General features: G+C 45.1%; 2 protein-coding genes across 4 annotated transcripts in view; one reads left to right on the forward strand and one right to left on the reverse strand.

The window, feature by feature from the left end:
• Positions 1–6,671, reverse strand: part of SHROOM2 (shroom family member 2) — a 131,280-nt gene extending 124,609 nt beyond the window's left edge. For all 3 annotated transcript variants that reach the window (XM_080376909.1, XM_080376908.1, XM_080376911.1), the window contains exon 1: positions 3,722–6,671. In XM_080376909.1, the coding sequence (XP_080233035.1) occupies positions 3,722–3,940 (219 nt within the window). In that variant the 5' untranslated portion in view covers positions 3,941–6,671. The remainder of the gene's footprint in view (positions 1–3,721) is intronic.
• Positions 6,672–11,536: 4,865 nt separating this feature from the next.
• GPR143 (G protein-coupled receptor 143) overlaps positions 11,537–23,160 on the forward strand; it is a 37,854-nt gene continuing 26,230 nt past the window's right edge. Inside the window, exon 1 of the mRNA XM_080376938.1 lies at positions 11,537–21,606. Coding sequence (XP_080233064.1) covers positions 21,363–21,606 — 244 coding nt within the window. The 5' untranslated portion in view covers positions 11,537–21,362. The remainder of the gene's footprint in view (positions 21,607–23,160) is intronic.

Here is a 23,160-nt window from a genome sequence, read left to right on the forward strand (position 1 = left end):
AACTTCAGAGTTCCTAAGGATACTATTAGTACACGAAGTGAAATGACTTTCTATCCATCACCCACAATCAATGCTGTAACTGACACTACAAGTTGGGCATCTCAGATAAGAGCCATTTTAAAGTAAAAGTAATTAAGATAATGCAGCTATGGGAGATTTTTCACAAGATTCACACTTGTGCACCTTGACTTTTCAGTTTTGTTATTTCCAGTATCACTTCCCTTTAAAAAGAGGAAAAAAACCAAACAGACTTCTAATTAAAGTTCTCAAAGTTGTCGTTTCACCTTCTGTTGAAATAAGACGTTGCTATAAAAAGCTGATCCTTTCTTTCAAGATGTCAAATTAGGTAAGAACAAGCTGCCTTCAGGCATTTTTTTTTTTTGAATGTTATCATACACACTCGTAGAGATTCAGAAAACAACATAAACCACTTTTTTTAAAGGGACATTGTAAAAATAATACTAAGCAACAGAACGACAATGCTAAAAGACTTTTTGCTTAGATGTTAGGAACACCACTTGCACACGGGTGGGGCAAGTTTTAGAAGACCAGCTATGTTTAAAGATTGAGCAAGCTCTATCTTGCACCTTTTTTTCTCTGTGCCTATTGCAGCAACAACAAAAAGGGCAAGGGGGGAAAAAAAAAAAAAAAAAAAAAAAAAAAAGGCTTCCGCCTGGTAGGTGAGCTCGATATTCTTATTCTACCTATCTGGTTCAGGACTATTTCTCCCAGTCTTGCTTCAGTTCCAGAAAGAAATGCAACCCTGACGCGGGGCGGCCTGCCCACGGCGGCCGGGCCTGGCAGCGGGCTCCAGCGGGTGACTGCGGGCTGCCCTCTCCCCGGGCCGGACCTCCCCTCCCGACATTCCACGGCGGAGCACGCCCCTGTCCCCCTGCTGAGGCCGGACACTTCTCCGCCTCTCCAGCATGCCTTCCCCCTCCCAGCTTATTGGTAGTTCAGTGGATCAAAGGGCACTCTTGCTTTAATTGACTAGATTTCCAGCTAATAAAATCCCAGAGTTTGCAGCTCTTCTTGCCCTAGACTCTCCCCATGATACCTGGAACAAAAAATTGCCCTTCCTGTCAGCAAGTGAAATAGCCACACAACCAGAGAAACGAACACCCAAGAGGTGTGCTACACAGAAAGTGCTGCAAAATGAACATACACTTGTTCACTGATTTTTCAATTACAGCATTTTCTGGTGCTACTCTTCTGGCTGTTATGACAGTTGTGACATATATGCTGGGAAAAGCAGGAGATTCTTACACCACAGACCTCCCAGCATTTACACAGAGGTGCAAATTTCTTCAAAGGCTGATCTTGCTTTGGAGACAAGGGTAAGAAAGGAGACAGGCAGAATTTTAGAAATCCCCCTTAAGTAGCTGCTATCTGAGACTCCATTCACACCTTGTCACATTCCTCTCCTTAAAAAAGTGGCAGTTGGCGTCATCCATCCTCACTTCCCCAGAGCCACCCTGGACTAGAGTGAGACAGAGCTCCATCACCAGCTCACACATAAGCACAGTTAGAATCCACAAAACCAGGATTTTTTTCCACAGATATCCTGAAGGATTCAGCCCAGTGGGTTTTTTTGGACCCCCCCCCACTGAGCAGCCACAGGCTACCTGAAAAAGGACAGCAAACGCTGCGGGGAGAGGAGAAGCGCAGGTAAAATGGCATCTCCCCTTCTGCGGGAGCCCAGTGATCCCCACATGTTCTCAGGAAGGGGGTAACTCAAGTTCAGGGCTCTCTTCAGCTGAGAAGAGACAAACTTTACATCTCCTGCTGAAAGGAGGGAGTGTTGCAGCCACCCAGTATGAAATTATTCTTCTCAGTAGCTTGCCACCACTAGAAAAGGTGCAGAAAAAACCATCCACTAACACCAAGATGGATGGGCCAAACCCAGAGGAAGGCTTTGCAGCTAAGGAGTTATAGTCCTGGGGACACGGGGGGACACGAGAACCACACCGTGCTTTCAAGACTAGTTCTATACCCTTGCATCCAACAAGAGCAAATGAAAATACTCTGAAATTCAGACCCAAGGCCTCTTCTTCCTAGGTCAGCACCTGTAGACACAGATTTCACTTCCACACAGCAGCACAGTTCCAGGCGGTATCAAGGATATGGTTCCACTTAATTACTCCTTGCAACAGACCCAGTTTACAAGGTTCCCATCGCCAGACACTTCTCTCCACATACCACAGCCACATCCTCATGCCACAAATACTTAAGCCAGTTACTTAATACCTAGGTAACATTATGAATAAATATCACTGATCAGTCTTCAGATGTAGCACTTATTAGCCATCACCAGAAAGTTGAAAATGCTTGATTTGGCACTTGATAGCTAGTACGTACACAGCAAGTAGCTCTTTTCTCTTTTCCTCAAATGCTCCCAGGTTTGATATTCTGTAATTCAGGGTACTGGTAAGAGGCTGACAGACACAGACTAATTTTTCAGCATATACATCTTCTGCCACTGACTGTTGTTTCTTGAAAAACAGCAGCAGGGAAGAGATCTTAGGAAAAGATGGTTTCAAAAGTCCTAACTTGGAAAGTCCATAATGCAGTTGTTTCAAGGGTGGAAGAAGGGAACCAACTAGACAACTCTCACAATGAAATCAACTGAAAAATAAGATTAGAAGAATTTCTGCTGTGGATAAACCAGGACTTGTTGACCTCTGACATTCTCTGTGCACTTCTAAAATGGGCACAGGCAGAATCCGCAGGACTTATAGACAAAGCATATGTATCTTTCCCACAGATTCTGAGCAGAATGTGCTTTGCTAATGTGGATTTTTTTTCTCCCAATTACATATGGATCTATTTTAATGTCTTGTCACTGTGCAACAAGAAAGCTGTCTTAACAGCAAACCCCAACAATTACTGGGGATGAGGATTCCAAAGTTAAAACACACCCAGATGAAAAACAGTTTCTAGAAAACCTGATGTATTTCTTTAACTCATGTCCAATACACTGAGATGAAAGCTGTGAGTATACAAGACAGTTAAAAAACAAGAAAAAAGCATTAAGAGAGAAGGAAAAAAAAAAAAAGGGACAACCAGAAAGTGCATATATACCCAGAGGCCTCCCCCTCCCCTCCCCTCCCCCCGTCTTCGGACCAGCGATTTGGTCACCAGCAACAAGCCCTTTTGTTTAAAGGAGGAGGCAGATACAAAAGGTTACCCTAATTATTTTGACTTCGCAAGTGCAACAGCACCGGAGAAAACTCCGCCTCGGAGCCGGGAGTTGCAGCCTCCGCACCCCTCCGCGGCGGGAGCGGCCCGGCTCGGGGTCCCGGGCTGCGCCGGCAGCAGCGGGGTCCCCCCGCCGGGCACCGGCGCCGCGCTCAGGGGGCGCAGCAGCGGCGGCAGCTGGGAGCCGCGGGGCTGGCTGCGCCCAGCAACCTGTTGCCCCCAGACCTGCTCGGACGCGCCCCGTACCGGGCGGCGGGTGTCCCAGCACCCACCGACACCCGCTCCCCGGGCGCTCACGGCCGCCTCGGGGCCTCCACAGCACCGCCGTGAGGGAGCCGGCCGGCGGCACCTGCGCTGGGGCCGGCGGCACCGCCGCAGCCGCCCTGCCCCGCGGGGCGCCCCGGGCTGCGGGCGGGCGGCGCGGCCGGAGCGAGTTCGCCGCCACCGCAGGGCTGTCACCGCCGCGGGCACGCCAAAATGGAGCCGGCCGGCCCCACCACCCCGCCCCCGCGGCGCCTCTCACCTTGGTGATGATGAGGGGCTCCCCGTGCTCTCGTCCGCCTTTCAGGGTGAAGCCCCAGGGAGCCCCGCCGGTCAGCTGCACCTCCACCAGCTTGTAGCCCTCCGCCGCCCGCTGCTCCACCATCACCACCACCGGCGCCGGCTCCACCAGCACGGCGCCGAGCCGCGGGTCCCCGCCGGCCAGCCGCTCCCGCCCGCTCCGCAGCCCCACCTCCTCCATGGAGCCCCCGCGCCGCCAGCGGCGCCCGTCGCGGCCGGGGCTCGCCCGCCTCTGCCGGCCGCTCCCCGGTGCGCGCCAGCCGGCGGCAGCCCGCGGAGCCACCTACCCGCCCCGCAGCGCCCTCCAGCCCGGCCCCATCGGCGGCGAGAGGGCTGCTCCCGCCCGCCCCCTCCTCCTCCGCAGCCCGCGGTATTGTCTCACGCCGAGGCCAGAGCCCGGCGGCAGCGGCGGGGGGGGCGGCTCCAACTTGTGGCAACTTGGCGGCGGGGCAAACGCCGCCGAGCAACGCGGGACGCCGGGAGCAGCGCGACGAGGCGAGGCGCCCCCGCCTCCCTCCCCCTCGCCCCGAGAGAGGGCGAAACGCGCCTTCTACGGCGGGCTTCCCCAGCGGGGGAGCCGCTCGCCCCTCCCCAAAAGCGGGCAGTGCCGAAGCGTGATCCCCAGGGCGAGGAGGAGAGGAGAGGAGAGCAGCCCGGACCAGCTGCCAGACAAAGGCGGCGGCGAGAGGGGCCGTGAGCCCCGAGTCACCCCGGGGCCGTACTGCCTCCGCCCCGCCACACGCAGGGGCGGCCGCGCCTCCCCCTCAGCCCCGGTCCCCAAACAAAAGCGGCGAGCAGGTGGAGGGCGGCCGCGCCGCGCCGGCCCCACGGCAGCGGGGGGAAGGGGCAGGCGGCTGCGGCCTGCCCCCGGCCAGGGACGCCCCGCCCTCGCGGTGCCAGGCGGCCGGGGGGTGGCGGGGAGAGGAGGGGCAGCGCTTCCCGCCGGGCCGCCGTGCTTGAGGAGGGCGGCAGGGAGGGGGCGGGTGGAGCGGTGCGGGGACGGGGTGGGAGGAACACGGGCCAGCGCCGAGAGCACGTCAGGGGGCAGCCATGGCGGGAGCCGAGGGAAGCGCTTTCTCCCGGCCGTTCCCCCCGCCCCGCGCTGTCTCCACCACCTGTGGGGCGGGAGGGGCTCCGGCGTGTGCCGTGCCCGGCCCGCCTGCCTCGCTGTGCCGCCGGGACTCTGGCGGCCTCCGGGGGCGAGCCGGGGCCCGGCCCCTGCCCCGGGAGGGCAGCGCTCGCCCGTCCCGCTCCGGGGCACGGCGTGTCCGGAGGCCTCAGGGGACGGAACCGCGGCCGGGCCGGGCTGGGTGGCGGGCCGGAGCGGTGGCAGCGCCAGGTGAAGCCTACAGCAAGAAAAAACCCAAACAAACCAAAAAAACCAAAACCAAAACGGAGAGCGGTTTGTGGCACAGGCCATCCCAGACATGGGTTCGGTTGCAAACACTCGAAGTTTGATGGAGGAGCACGAGGCAGGGCTAGAAGTGCTGATCTTCAGGCAAATCTTATTTTATGGATGGGAAATTAGATGCAGGGTTTGGGGTTGCCTGATAGTTTTCACTGAGTTAGTGGTGCGGCTGGGAGCGAAATGCATATTTTGCGCTGGACTTCATTCTGTCTGCTTAATTACATCACTTTATAGGAGGTTTCAGTGGTTTAAATCAGGACAAAACCTGGCTTGGAGCACCCAAGTACCAGCATACAATCCTCCTTTGCTTTACACTACCAAGCAGGTAAAGTACTGCTTGATGTAAGACACGGGGAAATCTGCATTTTAGTTTCTGAAAGACTAATGAGCCTCAAGGCACTTTGCTGTGTGACAAATCATCTCGTGGAGGTGCCTGGTATATGCAGTGGGATTCCAAGGTCTTGTACGTGTGGGACAGTTTACATATTTTGCTTCTGAAAGTGGCCGTTATATCATTCTGATTATGTAGTCTGACCCTCTGCCTCCTGCTTTAGCTTGTTTATTCCTTGGAAAACTCTCCTGCCCTGCGCTCCACCAATTTGTTTCTACAATGCTTTCAACACTACCCACAGTACGTTGCTTCTAATGCCTAAAGAAAACTTTGGTTTCAGGATTGAGAGCATCTGAGGTCATCAATCCCAGCAGCAGATTGGTGGACATATAGAAAGGACAAAAATATTTGATTTTGGTCGTTGTTGTTCTCTCATGGTTAAGGGACAGAAGGAATCATGGAGAGGGCACCCAAACTTACACATCCTTCTATGAGGCTCCTGCTGTGTCCAGACCATATACCAAACCTATGTGTTGCACCAAGTTATTCAAGGCCTCCAATGACTTGCAGGTCTTCAGTCAGATTTCTTCTCTAGTTGTTTTCTATCATATAGACAAGTGCTAATTGTAGGACAAATAATTAAAACAAGGAAAAAAACCCTACAACACAGGTATAGGAAAATACAAATACGTTTTCTCCATGTCCTGTCTGCAGTTGTTCTTGGAATCTGAGACAAAGTCATCAGTTATATTTGTGTAGCACATACCAGGCTGTCTACGCAGCAGTGTACACTCAGTAATTTATAGGTGGAAGTTTTAAAGAGCTGCAGTATACAATTTTGTTTTTCTTAAGTGTGATAATAATTAAGAAAGATCCAGAATAACAATTTGAACTGTAGTGTATCCCCAAGTGTGCACACTGAAACGCAATGGCAATAAAATAGCTTATGTCATTAGTGAGAAGAGCAAATTAAATTATGCTTCAAAAAATGTCTTCTCTGTATCCCCTCTTTTTCAACTTCCAAACATCCATTCTTCTTCATCTTGGAACTTCTTGTTGTTTATAAGAAATAGAAGGTTTAAGTTACTGTTCTGCTTTTTTGATTTGGTCTTATAAATCTGGTGTTGAAGAATGACAAAGAAATCTGAGCAGAGGTTTTAAAGCTGGAATATCTAGAGCTTTAGAGAGTGAAAACTGTCAAACTGCTACTGTAATTACATCAGTGGAAGATGTGGACATGTAGCTCATGGGAAAGCAGTTGCATAGAGTATCTGAAAGCTTTCACACTCCCAACTAAGAGAGATCTTGGTAAAGAACCGTTTCCTAGCCGATGCTTGCTTATAGCCTGATCATCTGACACAGTCGTCAAGCAGATCCTCAACCTGTGGCTGATGATTCAGAAATCAGACTTCTTTAATTTGAATAAATTCTTTCTGCTTTAATATTACCAATGGAAAACTAAGAGACCAGTATGTAAAGTTCCCCATACCTCGTAGCTCAAATCTCAAAAGTTTGACAAGCCATAGCAAGACAGGAATTCTCTTTTGTCTTATCAGTCAAATTTCTCTTCACATCTTTTATATCCCCCTTCTCTGTGGGTTTTGAAGCTTGTTCAGAACCCAGCTGGAGACTTGTACTTGTGGTCTTCTTAAAATACTGTGATAGTTTTATTACTTGAATTTCTACAGCTTCTGCCATCCTTTATAAGGTTTCAGATAGTTGTAAAGAACAAAGGATTTAATAAATGTATTCTAAAATATTATTCTCATTTGTGTGATAAGAAAACCAGTGATAACTGTATTTGACTAACAAAAGCCTCAGTGACCAAATCCTCAGATTTCTCCTTTACCTTTTGTTTCACTTGTCAAATGTTGCCCAAATATACAGAAGTTAGCAATAGAAGGTAGAAATGCCAGATATATCAGGGTGCCATAAATATATAAAAGGAAGTAACGGACTTTTTTACAGTAAGGACAGAAAATGATGCGTCTATGACCAATGTGGTACAAGAGAGGTCCCCTTCTGCAATAACATGTGCCATTAATATCATCAGTTTGCAGTGATACACAAAAGCTGCCCAAATGCCTCCCCCTGCCATGCAGAGGAGCTGTCAGACTGTGAAGGGGTGGTTCCCGCACTTGTGGGTCCCTGCCCTGTAACAACACAGGCTTTCTGCTTGTAAACCAGGCTCCTTCCATAGTACTTCCTCCGTCTTCCTACCTTGGCACTCAAAGCTTAATTAACAATTTAAAGTGAAATTTTGTTCTACAGAAGATACTTGGCGTTTGTTCTTTCTGTTGCACACATTGCATACCTGTTCCCTACTTGCTCATTGAGATGACGAACACTGTAAATAAATCCCTTTATGGCAGGATTTTGTTTAAACAGTATCAGGCACAGCGTGCTGTTAAGGCACAGCGTGCTGTTAAGGCACAGCCTGTTTCACCTTTGTGGCTACACACCACATCTCTTTTCCTTAAGACATCCTGCACTGAATTGCGCGGGATACCTGCAGGATGACTCTGGAATAGGGTGTTTTACTCTCAGGCTTGTGCACATTCATTGTGCTGGACCCTGCAATGCCAGCAGGGTTGTTCTTTTTTTTTTTCCCCAGCAACTGAGAAATCTGAAAGAAGAGGCTTCTGACTCAGTCACAGAGCAAAGAACTGAGGTGAGTTAAGCTTTTACAACCTCCCACTGTTTGTTACCACTCCTTTCCTGGAGCTAACCACCAAACATCACAGTTGTTGAGGAGACAAATTACCTCTGCCTCAGCCATTTGAAATAAAAAAAAATTGATGCCCTGGTTCATCAACAATTTAAGTTAGGAAGCTGGGCTATGAAACAGCCCAGCTGATCCATGGTGTTCTGCTCTGTCAGCTCAGTTACAGGGGTTGCAGCCTCCAGGGAATGGTACATGTCCTCAGTGGCATTTGCCAAAATAACCTAGATACTTGATAATTGTACTAATGCAGCTTCTCCTATGTCATTAGCTGCCATAGGTGCTGAAGAAATATCATGTTAGTCGCCAGCGGTGGAAGAATTGATAGACAACAATGTATGCGTTGTGTGATCTCTACAGTGAAGACATAACAGATTCAAAAAACCCTTTTCTGAAGGCTAAAGTTTTATGAGAATACTGTGAATCCAGTGAGAATACTGCCAGAACTTAGGGGAAAAATGGATTACAAGATAGGAATTATGGACCTGCACATCTTATCCCCAGAGAGCTCTCTGTAGACTTCAATTCCACTGGCACAGCGATCTGTAACATTGCTGTTGAAATCTGTAGGGCATGCATGCACGTGTTGTATGTGGAGCAAAGGTTAATCCTAAATCGTGTTTATGGTACATTTAGCAAAACATACAGTGAAACATGGAATCATGGAATGGTTTGGGTTGGAAGGGACCTTTAACAGTCATCTAGTCCAATGTTGCATGGGCAGGGACATCTTTCACTAGATCAGGTTGCTCAAAACTGTATCTAACCTGACCTTGAAGACTTCCAGTGATGGGACATCCACAATTTTTCTGGGAAACCTGTTCCAGTGTCTCATACCCTCATTGTAAATAATTTCTTCCTTAGGTCCAATCTATATCTACCCCCTTTCAATTCAAGACCATTGTCCCTTGTCCTGTCACTACAGGACTACAGGCCTTAGTAAAAAGACTCTCCATCTTTCTTGTAAGCCTCCTTTAAGAATTAAAAGGCTGCAAGAAAGTCTCCCTGGAGCCCTCTCTTCTCCAGGCTGAACAACCCCAACTCTCTCAGCCTTTCTTCATAGGAGAGGTGCTCCAGCCCTCTGATCATTTTCATGGGCCTCCTCTGGACCCACTTTTAACAGGTCCATGTCTGTCTTGTGCTGGGAACCCTGGAGGTCAGTGCAATACTCCAGGTAGAGTCTTATGAGAGCACAGTACGGGGAGTGAATCACCTCCCTTCACCTGCTGGGCACACTTCTGTTTATCCAGCCCAGGATATGGTTGGCCACCTGGGCTGCAAGTGCACGTTGCTGGCTTATGTCCAATTTTTTGTACACCAGTATCCTCAAGTTCTTCTCCGTGGGGCTGCTCTCAATCCATTCATCACTCAGTCTGTATTGATACTGGGGATAGCCCCAACCCAGTTGTAGGACCTTGCACTTGGCCTTGTTGAACTTAATGAGATGCACACAGTTCCACTTCTCAAGCCTGTCAAGGTCACTCCGGATGGCATCCCGTCCCTCAAGTGAACTAACTGTACCATTCAGCTTGGTGTCATCTGCAAACTTGCTGAGGGTGCACTCAAATCCCACTGTCTATGCCTTTGATGAACATAGTAAATAGTATTGGTCCCAGTACAGAGCCTTGAGGGACACCACACATTACTGGTTTCCACTTGGACATTGAGTCATTGACTGCAAGTCTTTGGATGTGGCCATACAGCCACTTCCTTATCAATCTAACAGTCCATTCATCAAACTTATGTCTCTCCAGTTGAGAGAAAAAAGCGTTGTGGGCTGGAACACCTCCTCTGTGAGGACAGGCTGAGAGAGTTGTGGTTGTTTAGAGAAGAGAAGGCTCCAGGGAAAACTTATAGTGGCCTTCCAGTACTCAGAGGGCCTACAGGAAAGATGAGGTGGGACTCTATCAGGGAGTGTAGTGATAGAATGAGGTGTAACAGTTTTAAACTGAAAGTGTGTAGATTTTTATTAGATATTAAGAAATTCTTTACTGTGAGTGTGGTGAGGCACTAGAACAGGTTGCCCAGAGAAGCTGTGGATGCCCCATCCCTGGAAGTGTTTAAGGCCAGGTCAGATGGGGCTTTGAGCAACCTGGTCTAGTGGAAGGTGTCCCTGCCCATGGCAGAGGGGTTGGAACTAGATGATCTTTAAGGTCACTTTTATGATTTTTTGATCTATGATCTATGACTTAGGTATGTTCAGGTTCCTCAGGTGTTCTCGAAGCTGACCTTCTCCTATGATGGAGGGACTTCATTCCCCATGTCCCTGCTTCGAGTTTCAGGGGCTTGAGAGATGTGAGAAGAGAAATTACCATTGAAAACCAAGGCCAAAAAGTTTTTAGTACCTCAGCCTTCTCCATGTCAGTTGTCAACAGTTATCCTGTCTTACTTATCGGAAGATGTAAATTTTCTTTCATCTTCCTTTTCTGGCCAACATGCCTGCAGAAGGTCTTCTAATTATTCTTCACATTCTCTCCAAATTCAGCTCTAACTATGCCTCTGTGACTTAGCTTTCCTAATCCCATCCCTACACATGCAGACAACATCCTTATATTCTTCCTAGGATACACGTCCCTGGTTCCACTGCTTGTGCATTTCCTTCTTAGACTTTAGTTTGACCAGAAGGTCCTTAATGAGCCATGCCAGCCTCCTTCCTTCCTTCCTTGCCTGATTTCTTAACGCATGGGAACTGAGAGCTGGTTTGCTCTAAGAAAAATGTCCTTAAAGAGCTGCCAGCTCTGTTCAGCTTCTTTGCCCCTGAAGGCAGTTTCCCAGGGGATGCCATACACTGATTTCTCAAACAACTGAAAGTTACTGTCCTTAAATTCAGCACCCTGACTCTACTCTTCAGCTGGCCCATATCCCTCAAGACTGTGAATCCCACCAGGACATGGTCATTGCAGCCTGGACTTCCACCAGTCTTGACATGTCCAATTAGTTCATCAGTGTTGGTAAGCAACAGGTCTAGTAACGTTTCTTTCTGGCTGGACTGTCTATCACCTAGATTAAGAGATCATCCTCGACACACTCCAAGCGTCTCCTGGACTGCTTACAGCTTGCTGTGGCAATTTTCCAGCGGATGTCAGGGTGACTGAAGTCCCCTGGCAGGATCAGAACCTGGGAGCATGATGCTTCCTGCAGTTGAAGTAACACCACTTCGTCAACAGGCTCCCCTTGATCAGGCAGCCTGTAGTAAATACTAACCATGAAGTTTCCTTTGTTGGTTTGGCCCCTAATTTTTACCTCAGCATGTTTATTACAGCTTTTCTAAGCTCTATGCTATTAATCCTTGGGTTGGTTTTTTGGGGGGTTTGTTTTTTTTTTACACAGAGGGCAACGCGCCCTTCCTTGCCCATCCCTTCTGAACAGTTTATAGCCATTGATTGAAGCCCTCCGGTCATGCAAGTCATCCCACTACATTTCATCAATAGCAATTAGATCTTAGCTTTCTAGCACTGGCTTCCAGCTCCTTCTTATTTGAAACTAGTGTCTTTGAAAATAATCATCACAAAGACTAAACCAACTTAAATATTGATAAGAAGTTCCTGTAGCAGAAGTGGATAGGACTTTTCTGTCAAGTAATTCAAAGTTTGGCAAGCTGCTAACAGTTTATTGTGGAGTCTGAAAGTCCTGAGAACCTGGAGGAACAGGTTGGACAGCAGCCCAAGAGACAGACATCCTGGCATACCTGGGAACCAGGAGGGTTTCCTTTGGAGACCTGCCGTGTTTCTTCTGATGGATTCAGCATAATCATGCTCTTCTGCAAAACACTTTGATTTCAACAAATTATCTGTTTTCCCAGAATGAAAACCAGCATGTTGAAAAACTCCAGCAGGATGTCTCCTGTGTGATTTAGGCACTTTAAAAGCCTTTCCCAAGTGTGTCTCGTTTCTCCTGTGTTGTAAATAAGGCTTCATAAACACATAATTAGCACTGGAGAAACCCTTAGAAGTTTTCCACCTTTGAGATAAATACTCAAATGTATGTTGAATTCTTCAGTTCCTTAGCACCACAAAAAAAAAAAAAAAAAAAGCCTGTGCTCTTTAGGGCTTTTTATAAAACTGAAACTTGTGAAAGAATAGCATTTCATATGATACTCTGGTATTTCTATCCCCACAAAGTTTTTGATTCAAACTTTGTTCAATTCTTATGTATACTTACAACCTCCCATATGCTTTGTACCTTAGAGCAATTTTGTGAGGGTGAGAGCATGCACCGCAGAACATACTGTGGCTACAAGTGACCAAGAGAAAAAAAAAGAATCATGATTTTCTGACAATACTATCCTTGGCTCAGATCTTGAGACCTATTAGACCTGTAGACAGAGAAAAAGAGGTGAGTCCAGTGCAGTGCAGACTCCTGTAATCCATAGCCCACTTCAGGATTTATAATTTTCATGATTTTCATGATTTTGCTGGTAACAAGGTTAAAAGTCAAAGAAAAGGGCAATAGCATCTCCTCATATGGTTGCAGAGTCAGAAGGCAACATGCAGCCTAGCAAGAGGAGGTGAGCAGGTAACCAGCTTTCCCTGGGGATGGGGTTTTCAGCTGGTAGTCAAATTCAGGCACACGTTAAGTCGTGCCTTGGGCCATAGTCTTTCTGGTATCTGTATACTTGTTCCTTTTCCAGTTCCTGCATTAGGGCCCTTTGTCAAATTGTGTTACAACGTATCAGACTACCGCTTTACAAAGAACCCAAAAAGCAGAGTGAGAGCACACAGGCTGAAGCGCTGGTACATAACAGTCTGTACTGTTCCATTGTCAGCAGGCTAACTGGGCATCACTCGGGCAGGGTTCGGGGGATAGGGTAGGCCCGTGACTTAATGCAAGGCAGTATGGATGAAGCTACCCTTTTTTAGTTGTGGAAGAGAGTTCAGCTGTATATTTATATATAGATATATATACACACACTATATATATATATAGATATAGCTGTATCTGGTCATATGTACGCGTGTTGCAGCTTCATTAACCTGGGACATTTTTGCTTCGTGAAGTTCCATCATTTCAGTGAAGCATCATTTGTAATATTTATTCTTGCTGCTGCATTTCTGATCATGGTACCTTAGGGAGTGTTTTTCATTGTCCATCTTCTTTGTTAACAAACATTCGTGATAACATTCTCTATACAAACTGTGCTCTGCCACTTGCCCTTATGTGCCAAGACCCAGGCACTGACCTGTTTTAATTGCATGAGAGACATAGCCTCAGAGGCTAACAATCAGTCTTTAACGCATTTAAACTCTGATTTCACAGCACGTTACGTCTAAAATCTGTACTTGATGAAGATGATCACTAGAGCAGGGGTGATCCAGGAAAATGCCAAAGGTAGGAAGGTTTCAAATGCTCTTTTTGCAGAGAATGCTGTAAAGGTTTTTAAAAGGCTAGATAAATAGCAGCAAGCCAGAGTATGCATGAGAGCAGACAAAAGTCTTGTAATCTGTTATTTTTCACTTGGACTTTGTCTTCATTTGCTAGCTAACCCCAAACAGACCTTCCTTTTTCTGCCTATCAGCAATGTATGAATAAATCTCTCAGCATGTTCTATAAATAGACACAATTCCTTCATTACAAATGACCTTTCTACTCTCAGCTTGGTTACACAGAACATGAACCGTGTCCAGGTGGAGCTCATAGGATGTAGCATCTTGTGAGAGTCCATGTAAGCATGCATGCAGCACAAAGTAAATGTTCCTTTTTGCAGTGCTACAGCACTTTGCCTTAAAGCATCAGCTATGCACAAGAGGCTATGGTCCAGCAGAGCCAGACCTGTGATATTACATGAATTTGATGATATGAGGGCTGAATAAGGCTGGTTTGAGCATGCCCAGGAGTCCAGGGGGGCAGAAGCTCTTTCTGTGCATGCCACCTTCCTGTAGACTGCTATGCCTCTTCATACTAAAGATATAGGGGTGGTCTCCTCTCTCAAGAGACCAAGAGTTCTGGTTTTGACTGGGATAGAGTTAATTTTCTTCTTAGTAGCTGGTGCAATGCTGTGTTTTGGATTTAGTACGAGAATAATATTGATAAGACACTGATGTTTTCAGTTGTTGCTGGGTGATGTTTATACGAAGTCAAGGACTTTGAAGTTCCTTGGGCCCTACCAGCCAGAGGGCTGGAGGGGCACGGGAAACTGGGAGGGGACACAGCCAGGACAGGTGACCCGAACTAGCCAGAGGGATATTCCATACCGTGGGACATCATGCTTGGTGTATGAACTGGGGGAAGTTGACCGGGGCCTGCCCATCACTGCTTGGGGTCTGGCTGGGCATCCATCAGCAGGTGGCGAGCAATTGCATTGTGCATCACTTGGTTTTTTCCCTTTTGCGTTTTATTCCTTTCTCCCGCTCCTTCTCATTGCAATTGATTTTATTATTGTGATTATTTTAATTTATTGTTTCTTGTTATTATTCTATTTTAATTATTAAATTATTATCTCAGCCCACAAGTTTTACCTTTTCCCTAAGTCTCCTCCCCATCCCTTGGGGTGGGGGATGGGGGGTGGGGGGTGGGGGGAGCAACCAAGTGGCTGTGTGGTGCTTAGTTGCAGGCTGGCGTTAAACCACAACACCAAGGCAGAAGAGTGAGCAGCTGGTGGGATGTTTGTGGGAATCCTACCGAGCCATACAAATGAGAAAAAGTGCCAACTTTCAGATTAACTTTTCCTGGCTTGTGTTGGACTTAGAAAGGATAAGGCTGCGGGAAGTACATCTTCATTAGCCTGAATTTTGTGTAAAGCGTACTCGTGTCAGTGGAGTGTTGTTAGTAACATCCTGAGGAAACAGCTGGGGGGGTGGGGTGGGGGGGTGCGGAGGAGGGGCACATTATTGCTCATCTTCTGTTATAACATAGATCCTATTAGAGCCCCAAAGACTGATTTCTTTTGAAAGTCTGAATTATGGAGCATTAAAGGTACATAGAAGTTTTCCTTCAGAACATTGCATTTTCTGAAGCAATTTTAGGACCAATCAGTTTCTTAGGGCCATGCTCCCAGGAATTTGACTAATGGGAGTAGCTGAGGTAACCAAGCTATAATATAAATGTATAGTGTAACTATGTTGCTCACCTGAAGGGTACATCCAGTAAGCTACTTCAGATACTGAGGGGTTAGTCTCATTACTTTGTCCACCCTGGACTGAGAAGTCATAGAACCATAGAATGGTTTGGGTTGGAAGGGACCTGAAAGATCATCTAGTTCCAACCCCTCTGCCAGGGGCAGGGACACCTGCCACTAGACCAGGTTGCTCAAAGCCCCATCCAGCCTGACCTTCCAGGGACGGGGCATCCACAGCTTCTCTGGGCAGCCTGTTCCAGTGTCTCGCCACCCTCAGAGAAATCCACCTCTGACAAAGAGTCATGGCAAAGAAGTCCTGGAGAATGGAAAAGTCAAAAGAGTGGATCTTAAGTGCTTCCTGCATTACAATGTTTCTGTTGTTATTACTGCATTTCCTCTTGATTCCCTGAGCCAGCTAAGCCATACTTTTGATCTTTCTACTCACTTCAGAAATGACCAGACAACATTTTGTGGAGAAGAAGGTTGCAGCTTTACCCAGTTCCAAGGTGCTGCAGGGCTGACTGCTGGCCATGCAGCCACTGGAAAGAAACCCAGTGATGTTCATGGGTTTTCAAAGGGGAGCATCAGACCTGGACTGCACACTTTATCAGAATTCTCTTTGGTACTTGGTTTCAGTGTTCAGTGGGGCCATCTAACTGGCCATGGTACACGGACATTTTCAGCCATTTAATTAACAGAGCCTTGGAGAGCTCTTGCATGGTAACAGCTGTGAAACTAGTGCTGTAGTATATTTTGATTTGGTTGCATAGACTGGCCTGGGAATAGAGGTGGTGTGAGGTAATTTTCTAGTGCTAATGTGCTTTGAAAATATAACTTCTGGGTTGTGGAAGACGTAATATAACGAGATCCCACAGTCTAACAATCATAGCAAGGATATAAGAGTATCCCACCTAATTTCTTCTGAGGGAACCAACTAACATAACCCCTAAAAGAGAACGCAGAAGTAGTGGGGCCTGGGATACCTTTGGAAGACACTGAGGACAGGATAGATTTTCAACATCTTGTAGATCAGGATACCCTCTACACACTTACAAACATTAAGCTCCGATTTTCAGTATTACTGTGTGTGGAGAGGATAATTTTTTTTTCATAGTCTTTTTCATCAGTCAGTTCCTATGCAACCTGTACTTCCTAGTCTGTGTGGGTGTGGGACAAGGTCTCTTTACTACATGCATGCTGAAAGGGAGGTATCTTTTTGTTCTGTGAACTAATTTAACAATGACAATGATTAATGATGGATTTTGTCCAGAAATGTGGCCACAAAATCTGTCTTAAGGCAAGTTCAAAGACTGTAATATTCTCAGCATTGGCACAGAGAATTGGGCATTTTTTCTTCCAATCCCTAAGCAAAAATTGTTTTCTCCAGTTTATAGATGTGTTTTCCTACTCAGTTATTTTGTACCTCATCCATATAAACCTTGTTTACTAATTTAAATGCATAATAGGCACAGTTTTGATAACTAATTTGTGTATGTTTTTTCACAAAAGTCATGTAGGATAACATTTCCCTGGAGAAGATATGTAAGAAGTCAATAAAATATGTGTAACAGAATTGCATCAGTCATATACACAATTGTTGAGCTGTTCAAAAGCACGCTCATTTCATGTATTTATGTTTTCATTCTTAAAGAAAACAAAAAGAACTCAAACATTTTTTTCCCCCCAAAGGAGGTATATTCATTTTCATCCTTTTAAATTAATGTTCAACATCCTTAGTGTAAATTAATAACTTACAACTCTATAATTATACTCAAATCACTGAGGGAAAGAATACCTTTGTTTTTCTTCCAATTCTTTTCAACGGAGTCTGTAGCTGTTATAATCATGACAGATGTGATACTTTGAATATCACTATTGTTCCAATGTCCCTGCCTAAATTTACAGGAAACTTGGACTGGTTTCACTAGTGGGGTGTGAATTTCCCCGTTCATTTCAGTTATACATTAAGTGAAATGCTAGTTTAAAATTATCTTTAAAGATTAGCACTGATAATTATGGGAAGGACTTATAGTTTCTTCCAAAGTAAATCTAATTGCTGGAAGTCTGTGTGGATAAAATGAAAAACAGTGCTAAGCATATAGAAGACTTGTATGTTAAGATCTTTAAGAACATATTGCAGGTTCTGTTGGGGAGGTCGTAACTGGTTTTATTGCATCCATTTAGCTTGAAGACAGACCTAGCTTTCATTAGTGTGGGAAATGTTATGTCAGGTAATGCGTGAAAGACTATGATATCATGAACCACTGACAAAATACAGTTTTTACATTTATAAGGTAGCTAAGATCTTCATTGGGAGCTGTAAATTCAGGCAGCGATGCATTAAACTGTACACATAAATAAAAATAAATTCTCCTCTGTCTCTGTATCCATAAATTTCCTTCTCCTTTGTAATCCAGTGCTGTAGTCCCAGATTTAATTAAAACAGTGATTGAAGTATCTGTAACTGCACGCTCAAGCATAAGCAATAGCATACTCCTTAACAGCAGAAATGCATGGCTGTCACATTTTTGTAAACCTGTTGCTTTCCCTTTGGGGCAGGCAAGCCAGTGTTTCATCTTAATGATGAACATGGACTGGACTGAAACATTATGTCCTGGGTCCAAGGAGAGTGTGAGGCGGTATCTCTAAAAGCTGTGCCTATGGAGTACATGCCTGTTCTCCTCGCAAGAAGCACAGTATTTTTCTCATTCTTGAGGACACTGTTGCCAATATGCAAAACCAGGACTGGAATTTTCAGTGTTGTGCAGTGTTGTATTTATGCCTTGGTAGTTGCAATGCCAGGGGTTTCTTTAATGTTTCTTGTATGTGTGCTAATGGTTGTCTCCAAGCTATACCATTTGTTTAATTGAGATCCTGCCTTGGTGCAGAAATGAGATGTACCGTATTTGTAGGTTTGTTTTGTACCACTGGCGGCAGTGGGGGAACTGCATCAATAATTTCAGAGAGAAGGGATTAGGACCTGTAGAACAATGTAAGTTTTATTGAATACTAAATAATGTTCCTTAACAAGGCAAAATAACTTAATTTCTTTCATGACTTTTCTGTTTCCTTTGCCTTTGTCCCCAGCTTTTATCCTCTTATTTTCATAACCATGAGAAGCCGAATTAATCTGAGGTATAAGACTGTCAAACCATCTTGAATTTCTTTGGCTGTTCTGACTTTATACTTTGAGCCCAGCAACAAGGGCCAGAGGCTAGCTAGATCTTACCAGCTGAGATATTGGGTGGCTCATTAGTTTGGCAGATCCACCTCCCATTCAGCCTCAGACGTCCACATGTAAAGACAGATCTACTTGCATCATGGCAGGTATCCATTCGCTCATGAGTCACTTTATTTTCTTTTTTATTAAGTATGCTAGAGGTCATATGCTTTGCTTCCAGTAAAAATCACTTACTCCCTCTTTAAGTAACTGTGTAATCAAATCCCAACAGAGTAGGAGGGAAGTGACCCAGAAGAAGATATCAAAAAACAATCCTCCACTCAGATAAGTAAAGCAATAAAAATAAGGTGCACAGATGACAAACTATGGAGAGCATAGGGGATAAAAATAATTTTAAAAAAAATATATCTTCCGAGTATAAGACTACAATTAAGAAATGAAAGTGGATTCAAAGTGCCTCAACAAAAGGGAAGAGAAGTTAAAAAAATGAAATGGTAAATCCACGTGGGCAAACTAGAAGATCACAGTCAAGATCAATGACAACAAATGGCAAGCAGAAAAAGCAAATCACACAAAATGTTCCTATGTGTAAGCCAGAACAAATGATCAGCACAACAACTTGACATGCATTCCAGATTTTTGAAAGAAGGAAAATGGCAACAGAAATAGTGAGGGAACCAATTTTAGAAAGTGATAGTGGGAATGAAAGGCTTCTATTCAACAGTTTCTCCTTCTGTCTAATAATCTAAAAGTTTTGCTGTTCTAAGTATAAACCAGGCAATATAAATTTACCTTCAAATAGAGGATATATAATTTATTTTAATTTATAAGTATTAGCATTGTATATGTGGTATATGATGTCTTTATTTTAAATAATAATCTGTCTTTGTGGATTCATAATTTTTGTTCTTTAGTAGCCAGGTATATTGCAATGTAGTGCTTTGACAGAGAGGTGGCAACTCCACGCACTGCTGCTGTAGTGGAGGTGAAATAAAGTCTGAGGATTTCCAGCCTTGTACTGACAACAGAGCCTTGTATTGACAACACGGCGTAGGTATTTTCCTTTACCTCAACAAGAGTCTGTATTTCTGGAGCAGGGCAATCTGGTTCTCAGTCTTGCTGTCCCAGGTATGTTTTTTGTATACACAGCAGTAACAAAAACTTAGGGTTGCCGCATCCTGTCTTCATCTGTGGAGCAGGGCAATCTCTTTACGCTGGAAAGCAGCAAAAGCATTCAACAAAAACATTCGGCTTCAAACTCAGCTGCCTGCATTTCAGAGTCTTTGATGATGTGTATGCCTAAGTTCCCATTATAGTCACTGGAGCCTACTCAGCCCACCATGTGCATTTATCTTAGGAAGAGCTGAACAGCTTTCTAGACTAAGCCTAGCCTCTAAGCTTAGCTGCCTAAGATCTCAGTGGGCCATAACGGGAGTCCAGACACCTTGCTGATGTATGGACACCTGCGTGTAGGAGTCTGAATCTGCGAGCTGACATCCTGCACTTCAGGTGATGTAGGCTGGGTGCACGCATGATGTCCTGCACCTGGAGGTTGCACAGCCCCACCAGCGGTCAGCAGGCTGATGAGCTTCGTGGGGTTCATTCTTGTGCTGGGATCAAGGGTGTAAGCTATCCTGTGTAACGAACAACTCAGCAGGTACCGTTGCACTGAGGACCAGCAGCTGTTTTCTCTACGCAGAGCAAACATACTGGCTGAAGCCTCTGTGTTTTATAACCCCTGCACGCAAAACATCCCACTGTCGTTCATCAGGCCTTCATAACTTCTGCTAAAAAAATAAACTGGGTCATTAGGAAAAAGAAAAGGAATAAAAAAATAGGTCACTTGTTCTTATAAGGACTAATGATAAACTCCATGACTGTATTATTTAACATCCAGTTCACTTTAAGTCTGTTGGCAATGCTCCCTCCTGCATTTCCTGAATGTGTTCCTACAAACAAGTTTTCTGGAGGGGTGAGGGCTGACACAGGGAGTTTGAAAGTCGGCTGAGAGGGGAGAATTATTTTTTGTATTTTTGATTGTATTTGTTGCTGTGTCTAATAGGACCCCTGACTTAAAAGGCATTGTCTAGCTTATAAAGTAAGAGCAAATATTACAGGTCAAGTTCCTGTCTTTATATTAAACCCTTACCAAATTTTTTAAAAATGAAAATATTCCTGAGAAATCAGAAGTCCTGGAATGTTCCATGTCAAGCTGATTCAACACAGAGAGTATAGACTAAAGAGAAGACTTTTTGTGCTTGCAGTTTAAATACAATGAGTTTAATATTGTCTTCCTAAATGTAATCTCTTTCTACAGTGAAAGGATATCGTGTTTCTAATTTTAATTACAGAGGTCGGTGGGTTGGATCACTAAAATTAGAGATTTGGGTTAGGGTGTGGATTTATATCCCTGCTCCTCCCTGTAAAAGCTGGGACTGCTTGTGTCTGGACTCATCTTTTCAATTAATTTGCAGTAATTAAAGGGTGCTGTGTGGGATGGGGCTAAAGAGAAACACAATTAAAATGTAATGCTTCTCCTCTGGTATCTGCATCCTTATTTATTTTAAATCATCTTCAGTGCTCTGATGAGTTTAAGTCTTCCTGTATCACACACTGTGCAAGCAGAAATATTTGAGTGAACTGTTGCCAATGGCTCTGAGCAAGCATGGGGCATGTTTCAGATTACACTGTGTTTTCTTGTTCAGATCTGATCTCCTTGCTAGGAGAGGCTGAGAAAAGCAGCTCTAGGGGATTTACTTCTAGCAGCAGCAGCAGCACATGATCCATCAATCGCGTGATTCTCACCGCCAAGGACTAATGGGGAGGGTGAAGAAAAAGTGAACGCTTCCTTGGGGAAGCAACAGCATTTTCTTCTCTTGTGGGGCCCCTCCACCAGCTGGACACTTCATGGCTTCTCCCAGGTTAGAAACCTACTGCTGCCCAAACCGGGATGCAGCTACCCAGCTAGTGATGAACTTCCAGCCTGAAGTCTTCTGCAGCGTTTGCATTGGCAGTGCCTCCATCAGTCTGCTACTGACCATCCTGCAGCTCCTGCCGAAGAAGGGACAGATCCTGAGGAAGATGCCCAAAGCCTCCTCCTCTTCCACCATCCTTCTCCTTATCTCCATTTGTGACATCCTTGGTGGCTTAGGTAAGCGCTGGTTTGATGTCCCTCACCCTTGCTCTAGCAGACTTCTGCTGCCCTGAGGTACCAAGGCCAAACGAAGCTGGTGAGTGAACAACGGAGATTTCTGAGGGAAACATGCTGTATGTATTCACAGGAAGATTTGGGCTAAGTGAGATCAGAAAATGATGGGCTTTTGGGGGAGAAAGGTCTTGTTTAATAGTTTTATTTTAGAACTAAAAGCTCTTGACAAATCTACCCCAAAATCCTTGCTTTAAAACAAATTAAAATCCAGAACCAGTGGCTGGTTCTCCAAGTAAGGCATGAAAGTGGAGGTGAGGCAGCACATTTAAAACTGAAGCTGACATCAAACACTTAGCCAGTCCTTAGGACTACATTTGAAAAACAGTTCCTGTATGTCTTTAAATCCTGTCAGACCAAGTTTGCCATCTTGTTCATGTGCCAGCCACTTCTCTGGGCACATCACGTTGACAGCAAATGATTTTGAATTGCAGCTGTACACAGACCATGCTGGACGCAGGCTTTTGAAACGCGAGCGAAGCTCCCTTATCAAGGGCAACCTGCTTCCCGGCCCCCGGCTGATAGGCTGGAGGAATAAAACATTAAAGCATAAAACAAAACTCACGAGTCAAAATGGAACTAATGTGTCTAAATCTTTCCCGTCAGTCTATGGCATTTACTGCCAAATTAGGTATACATTATCATGACACATGGCATGAAAATACAGGATGAGTTTGTTTCTACAATAACATTTTTTCTCTCCCATTAGATAATAGAAGTAGTGCTGTTGTGTAAGTCTCTCTCGCTGCCTGGGGGAGAGTGGAATTTCAGGTCTTTTCTTCTTTCATACCTAGCCGCGTTTTCTCATGGTACATAAGTACCAATATTAAAACAAACGATAGAGCAGGAAATAAAGAAAGAGATACAGAAAAACATGTGTGCATTCACCTGGAAAAGGTCCTTTCAGATGAGGCCAGCAATCAATAAAGTTATTTTTTTCCCTTTCACTGGCAAACTTGAACTATTTATTCATGCTTGTCTTTTAAATAGACTCACTTTGGTGGTGGTGGGGAACCGTTCTCTCTTGGTGGGAAACCTGATGGTTTTGTTCTGCTATATGGTGGCGCTTTAATGCCTATTTCAAGCAAACTCAGAAAATCTCACTAACAAACAGCAAGTTCATTTTAAAAAAAGGTTATTGTTCTGATTCCAAAGCCCTGCTTTATTCAGTCCTGTGACAGAGAGGAAAAGAGCTGCTTGTAAAAATCAAGACAGTGAAAAGTGGGAAATAACTTTTCCCTGCAAGGAGGGCTTATAGAGAAATGAACATTAGTGTATGAATAAATGCTGATAAAATTATAAAGAGCTAGTTACTGTTTTATGTCAATCTGTTAAAGGCTACTCATTTTATTTTAGGGAAGTGTGTGACAATATCTGTAAGTAAGTGAGATTTTAATGGACATAATATTTCAAGTCCCAGCAGCTTCTGCCTCTTGGGGCTACTTTCCCTGAGTGATTACACCAGCGTTTAAATAGCAGAGTTCTCCCTGTGGTGCTCCT

Source organism: Falco punctatus, assembly GCF_963210335.1.
Source record: "Falco punctatus genome assembly, chromosome: 2".
Taxonomy (NCBI): Eukaryota; Metazoa; Chordata; class Aves; order Falconiformes; family Falconidae; genus Falco; species Falco punctatus.